This window comes from Bufo bufo, chromosome 5 (genome assembly GCF_905171765.1).
Source record: "Bufo bufo chromosome 5, aBufBuf1.1, whole genome shotgun sequence".
Classification (NCBI taxonomy): Eukaryota; Metazoa; Chordata; class Amphibia; order Anura; family Bufonidae; genus Bufo; species Bufo bufo.
This window is the reverse complement of record NC_053393.1, coordinates 97,029,253-97,036,674: the sequence shown is the minus strand read 5'-3', so window position 1 is coordinate 97,036,674 and position 7,422 is coordinate 97,029,253. Positions and strand designations below refer to the sequence as shown.

Genomic DNA, 7,422 nt, shown 5'->3' with positions numbered 1-7,422 from the left:
CTATGGGCAACAAAGGCCCTTCCTGCCTCGTAAATCTCCTCCGTTATGTACAGCTCCAAATAAAAGCCGTAAATGTGAAATTCCTTTAATCCAATACCCAGTAATCTCGTAATTCAGACGTATTTTACCTCACCAGAAAGATGTGCAGCTATCAGTCGGTCAATAATCCAGACTACTAGGTAAACCAATAAATGCTGGATTACAGGAAATCTATATAAACCATAAGCACATACATTTAAATGATCACGCTTGGACTCTTTTATTTAGTCACAGTAGACCAGTACAACAGTGATTAAACCCAGTACAGCAAAAAAATATATATATTAAAAAAGGAAAAATGCATCCATGCACAGAAGTGACATATATACAGGGGGAACAACGGGCGCTCCTCTTAAATTAGTCTACCTGTTAAATAAGGTTTTAGTGCAGCGGACTGGAGACAGATTAGAAGATGGGGGATGGGTTGGATATTCCAGACTCCTTGGATGGGCACTCCCCGGCCTGCACTTGGTAAAGCTGGTCCTTGTGATTTGTCAACGCGTGGCAATATAAAATTCAAGAATACTACTTACATACGGAGGACCTCTCTCATAGAACATCTCAACTCAAAGATTAGCAAAACTTTAAAATAAAAAAAAAGTACATTGTTATTGCTGAACGAAAATTTCCACAAATTAAGACTAAAACATTTTAATAGGAAGATTGAGCAAAACCTCTAAACTATCGGTTACAATGCCCCCCCCCCCCCATGTTGGGGCACGCACTGAAAATATTACAAAGCAAGTTATATTAACTCCTCAGCCGGGACCTGATAAGAGTCGCGGGTCGTACAGTGTTCACGAAATGCTAAAAAAAAAAACAAAGTCATTACAAGTGAAATTGTTTTTGCAGTGGTACCATGGTATCAGACAGACTGGCAAATACACTGTGAGATGCCCAGCACAGCTGGACCTTAGATCCCCCCCCCCCCCCCCAGATCACCCCTTGCATAAAAACTATTCAGTTCGCGGAAAAGTCCTAAAAGGCTCCAATCTCCGTGCCCCAGGGTCTGTAGGGTTTTCCCGTAGGGACCGGCGCCGTTGGGCTCAGTGCATTTGGAGACAATAAGTGGAAGGATCCGAAAGAAAACGGGAATGCCGAGAGGGACGCCATGGAGGAGAGCAGAGGAGGAGAGAGTTTTGAAGGAGCCACCACTGGAAGAACTGACGTAGAGGGAACCCGTAGAGTGGTGGAGTCGGCGTGCGGTGACCCTGGAAGTCTGCTCTGGTGGTGGGCTTCTGTCAAAGACGTTGTGCTGCTTGCGTTTGTGTGCGGAGTCTGTGCCAGGAGTAAGGGGTGGGAGAGATGAGGATGGTGCCCAAAGGCGCCTCCCCATGGTATGTGTCCGATGCTGGTGTGGGCACTGTTGGCAGCTTCTCTCTGGGAGGCATAGTTGTTGAGATGAGAAACCAGTCGTACTCGGAGAGGGTCAGCATTGTCCAGTCCTTCAATGATACTCAGATAGCGGGCAACCTCAGCGAGACATTCTCTGAAACCCAGGCTGCGGTAGTCCATTGCAAGGGCATGGGCATCAAAGTAGCCTAAAACAGGGGGAAAAAAAAAATTACAGCATAAATATACATGTAGCACAAGTCAGTATCATATAATAATGTGTAATCAGTGGTTTTACATAGGACTGCAGGTAATGTTAGGGTAGATTTACACTGTGCTTTCAGTATATGTTCCAGGAACGCTCCCAGTATATACATCAAACGACCATACTAATCTATACAGCGGTATCCAGTAATAAAAGATGGGTGCAGGAACCTACAGGTGCTATACTGAGCCATATACTCCCGTGTACACTGCAAGCTCAGTGTGAATGCACCCTTACTCCATTATCTTCACTCATCTAGTTATAGGAGGTGCAATGACAAATACAGCTCTGCTTCATCATTAGAAGAGCTTTTACACTACCACAAAGAGCAGCAGCACTCCGTGTCATCTGAAGAGTATGTAATCAGCACAGACCAGAAGGATGTGTTCACACGTTCTGGCCACAGCACGTTTTTTTTTTGCTGTGGTTTTCCAAAATAGCAATGTGTGAACGCAGCAGTGCGTTTATGTTGATTTTCATGCGTTTTTTTGCTGCGTTAAGCACCAGATCTGCACCAAAATCCAAGTGGTACTTGTGGAATTTGACGCAGACTTGTCCCAGATCTCACCCTTTGCTACGCAAAATCGCACTGAAAGTTTCAAAATCTGCACTTTGGGTCGATTTCCGCACTGTGTACATGAGATTTTAAAAATGTCATCTACTTAGCCGGTATTGTATTACGCGGCAGATTTTCAGTGCAGAAATTCTGCGTAGTACGCAATGCATGTACCCTTAGGCCTCTTTCACACGACCGTATGGCTTTTTTAGTGTTTTGCGGTCCGTTTTTCACAGATCCGTTGATCCGTTTCCGTTGTGTTTCTGTTCCGTTTTTCCGTATGGCATATACAGTAAATACATAGAAAAAATTGAGCTGGGCATAACATTTTCAATAGTTGGTTCCGCAAAAACTGAACGGATTACGGAAGACATACGGATGCATTTCCGTATGTGTTCCGTTTTTTTTTTGCGGACCTATTGACTTGAAAGGAGCCACGGAATGTGATTTGCGGGCAATAATAGGACATGTTCTATCTTTCAACGGAACTGGAAAAACGGAAATACGGAAAACGGAATGCATACAGAGTACATTCCGGTTTTTTTGTGGAATGGTTCCATATACGGAACGCAAAAAAACAGCCCGTAAACGGAAAAAAAAAGTCATGTGACAGAGGCCTTAAAGGGCTACTCACATAACGCAGTTGTACCAAGTCCAGTCACGTACTGTATGCTGAGCAGAAGGAAAGTGAACACACTGCGCAAATAAAAAAAATTCTATTCGCCTACCTTTGCCCCCTGCAGTGTGCAGCATCTTAAGATGATCCACCGTCATCTGAAGAATCTCAGCTTTTTCCAATTTGGCCGAACCCTGCAAGAAATAACCAAGGAGTGAGGAGAGGACGTAGATTAGGCATCAATAATCCATAACTGTTCTATGTATATTAATGGCTGCATCGTAATGCAGGATAGACATAATGATCTAATGCAGCAGCAAAAAATGTTAAATAGCAAATTCAGCTCTGCTGCATCCATATAAAACAAACATCAAAAAAAAAAAAAAAAAAAAAAATCAGCTCCTGGCATGTAACCCTACTCAGGTTTCTTAACCAGCGTCCCCTAGTCCCAGCAAGACAATATAATTACCTGTTTCTCAAACGCGCTGGGAACCAGTCTCCGCAGCTCAGACAAGCTGTTATTAATCCTGTCCCGCCGGCGCTTCTCAATGATCTGGAGGAGGACACAAGAGTTTGCTTTAAGTGACAAGTCCGTGACACATTCTACAGAGCTACGTCCAGTGCACGGAGGTACGAGGCACTCACCCCTCTGCGCCTCTTCCTTGCTAAGATCTGGGAAGTTGTGGACGGAGACATAGAACCAGGAGGCGAACTCAGATTCCTAAAATGTAAAAAATATATATATATATTACAGATGAAGTCAAAAAGAGATAATACATGAAAGTGTTCTGTAGAAATTCTACAGAGATGCAGCAGAGCTGAACATGGTTTTCTGTAGTGGAGCTGTATATATCTTAAGGGCTCATGCACACGAACGTATTTCTTTTCGTTTTTTTTTTGTTTTTTGTTTTTTTACAGGTCTGTATGGGGCTGGAGAAAAATGTCCTATTCTTGTCCATTATGCGGGCGAGGGCGGGCATTGTTACAATGGATCCGCAAAAAAAATATTTTAACAAATGCAACACGGACGTCATCTTTTTTTTTCTTTTTTTTTGCGGATCTGTGTTTTGCAGACCAGAAAATACATATGGTTGAGTGCATGAGCCCTAATACTGTACTGTATATACAATAGCAGATATCAGGAGTTGTGCCAGATGAATAAGTCAGATCTGCTACATGACATAGATAGATAAGCAGACCGATGTGATTGGGGAACTGCAGGGAATGGCCGATCTTGGGTCCTGGAGACTTGTCGACATATGGAGACAATCGCCTAAACTTCCCCATATAGAGGGGTCTTGCTTTGAATTGGGCAATTCCCTTTGCCGTAACAACAGAGATCTTCGCCGATGATCGCTCTAGTTTTTATCGGTGCGATCGCTCGGTGGTCGCTTACCCATTCTCGTCCGCGCTCTCCTTCTCCACCTCGATGTTCTCGTCCAGCTCGCTGTCCGAGGAGCTGTAGTCGTGTGTCCTCTTCATGGCTGCGGTCAGGAGAAGTGGCGGCGCTGCTGCTGTCACCCGGGCTGCTGCCTCCTCTGGCTGTCTCTTTCCCACGGTTCGCCTCTTACATGGTGTGTGGGAGAGGGAGGGGAGGCCGCGCACTGGCGCCTGCTCCTGGAACACAATTATCTTCTTGTAGCCAATAATCCTTCTCCGGCGCCCCGCCCACTCCGCTGCGTGACGTCACGTTTAGAGGAAGAAAAAAAAAAAGCTTTTTTTTTGGAACCTTCTTCATTCTAAAAAAGAACGTTGATGGACAAGCGCGCGGTGCCGCTTAAGCCCCGCCCGCTGAGCGCTGATTGGCTGGGCGCTGCGCCAAGCCGGAGTCTGCTGGACGGCATGTTAGCACGCGCAGGGCGTGGGAAAGTGGCCTGCCCGGGCGGCGAGAGCCTGCGGCCGGGAGCAGGGAGTGACCCGCCACCGGCGCTCTGCCCTGTAATGTAATCTCGGCTCCGTGCGCCCCGGGGAGACGGCGCTAGACTCGCGTGGTGCTGTAATCTCCTCCAGCAGGGAAGGGGTTACACGCAGGGCCGGATTAACGTAGGGGCTGATGGAGCTGCAGCTCCAGGCCCCTACCATAAAATAGGCCCATCTGCAAGCCAAAAGGCCGTCGGGAGCGGCCGTCGGGAGCGGCCGCCGGACGGCACTAAAAGCCCTCTGTTAGATTTGTACACAGCGCGCTGCGCATGGCATGGTCCTGATAACTGCGGGCGCACTGAGTTCATATCTGGCGGGCCGGCATTACAGGAACAGCACCAGCTGCTCTGACGTCCTGCCGCCGGATATACGTCACAGGATATCCGGAGGCAGGACTTCAGAGCAGCTGGTGCTGTTCCTGTAATGCCGGCCCGCCAGATATGAACTCAGTATGCCCGCGGTTACCCCTCCTGCACCACAGCAGTTTCGACCAGGCCAGCACACGGACAGTGACGGCCCACAGCGCTCGGCCACACGGAGACAGCACGCAGCAGCAGGAGCTTCTGGAGGCAGGCTGCAGGTATGAGATAAACTCATGATCTAGTTGTAAGGGAGGGCATCAGGGCAATCATAGTGCTGCCTGTTATGATTTATGGACACAGCTCTCAGCATGCTCAGAAACAGCCTGTGGACTGTGACTCTCAAGAAGCACAGCCAGATAGAAGGCTAAGCATGCTGAGAGCTGTGTCCATAAATCATAACAGCAGTATGAATATTACTGACTGGCTAAGCATGCTGAGACTGAGCTCAGTCTAAATAACATAACACATAAAGAAATTACTGTTTCTAGCTGCTAGTCCACAGCAGCTAGAAACAGTAATTTCTTTAAAGGGCTTCTGTCACTCCACTAAAGTGATATATATTTTTTTGGGGGCTAGTTAAATTTGTTATATTGCGATATATGAAAATATAATGGTGTTACTTACTTTGATTCAGCAGTTTCTTCCAAAAACGAAGTTTTATAATATGTAAATTCGGTCTCTACCAGCAAGTAGGGCGGCTACTTGCTGGTAGCCGCAGCAGAAAACCGCCCCATCGTCGTGTTGATTGACAGGGCCAGCCGGGATCTCCTCCTCCGGCCAGCCCTGTCGGCATTTCAAAAATCGCGCGCCTGTGTGGATTCGGTGCAGGCGCTCTGAGATGAGGAGGCTCGCCTCCTCAGCACTCCCTCAGTGCGCCTGCGCCGATGATGTCTTCTATTTCGGTGATGTCATCGGCGCAGGCGCACTGAGGGAGTGCTGAGGATACGAGCCTCCTCATCTCAGAGCGCCTGCACCGAATCCACACAGGCGCGCGATTTTTGAAATGCCGACAGGGCTGGCCGGAGGAGGAGATCCCGGCTGGCCCTGTCAATCAACACGACGAGGGGGCGGATTTCTGCAGCAGCTACCAGCAAGTACCCGCCCTACTTGCTGGTAGAGACCGAATTTACATATTATAAAACTTTGTTTTTGGAAGAAACTGCTGAATCAAAGTAACACCATTATATTTTCATATATCGCTATATAACAAATTTAACTAGCCCCAAAAAAAAATATCACTTTAGTGGGGTGACAGAAGCCGTTTAAAGGGATTCTGTCACCAGGTTTCACCCCTGTCAGCTAAAAATATGCTGATGTTCAGGGCGTCTTCACGATTCCTAATGTGGGCTTATAAATGTCATCTGTGGGCTTATTTAGCTAAAAAACAGCTTTTACTAACCTGTCAGTCAAACAAATAAGGTGCCCAAGGGGATGTTAATGGATGCAAGGTGCCGCCTGCACCCGCCGCCGTTCGTGCCCAGCGCCGCCTTTCCGGACATCTGCGCCGCCTCCTAATCCTCTGTGCCGCCTCTTGCTCTCCCTCCCCCCTCCTTCTGCTTTAATATTTTGCGCACAGGGCTCTGCCTGATGCGCCGTGCGGACTTCTCCATTTGGCTTCTTACAGCGAAGTGCGCATACGCCGGCACTTCGCTCAACCCCTGTATGCGCGAGATCTTACAGCAGGAGGAGGAGGGAGGGAGAGCGAGAGGCGGCACAGAGGATTAGGAGGCGGCGCAGAAGTCCGGAAAGGCGGCGCTGGGCACGAACGGCAGCGGGTGCGGCCGGCACCTTGCATCCATTAACATCCCCTTGGGCACCTTATTTGTTTGACTGACAGGTTAGTAAAAGCTGTTTTTTAGCTAAATAAGCCCACAGATGACATTTATAAGCCCACATTAGGAATCGTGAAGACGCCCTGAACATCAACATATTTTTAGCTGACAGGGGTCAAACCTGGTGACAGAATCCCTTTAATGTGTTATGTTATTTAGACACAGCTCTCAGCATGCTTAGCCAGCCTTCTATCTCCATAAATCATAGCACAGCTCTATGAAAATTACTGTTTCTAGCTGCTGTTGTCCACAGTCCACAGCAGCTAGAAAACAGTAATCTTAATGTAAAAAAATGTAATCTTAATGTAAAATCGTGATGTAAAAGAGGTAGATAACTAAGGCTAAGGTACAGAGGTCTAACCCTAAGTTCACACCTGAGCGTTTTACAGTGCGTTCCTACGCGTTGTAAAACGCTCAACAAGGAGAAACCAATGCTTCCCTATGGGAATGGTTCTCACCTGGGCGTTTTACAGCGCGTACGATCGCGCTGTAAAACACCC

The 7,422-nt window shown here is 47.5% G+C and overlaps 1 protein-coding gene across 1 annotated transcript; it reads right to left on the bottom strand.

Annotated features, from left to right (window-relative positions):
* Positions 1–243: 243 nt before the first annotated feature.
* On the bottom strand, positions 244–4,422 carry HEY1 (hes related family bHLH transcription factor with YRPW motif 1). Its single transcript, XM_040432400.1, has 5 exons — positions 4,205–4,422; positions 3,454–3,529; positions 3,278–3,361; positions 2,921–3,002; positions 244–1,580 (listed from the first exon to the last, which is right to left on the bottom strand). The coding sequence occupies exons 1-5, from the start codon at positions 4,288–4,290 to the stop codon at positions 1,018–1,020; spliced, it is 891 nt and encodes a 296-aa protein (XP_040288334.1). The 5' UTR covers positions 4,291–4,422; the 3' UTR covers positions 244–1,017.
* Between the last annotated feature and the right edge of the window lie 3,000 nt (positions 4,423–7,422).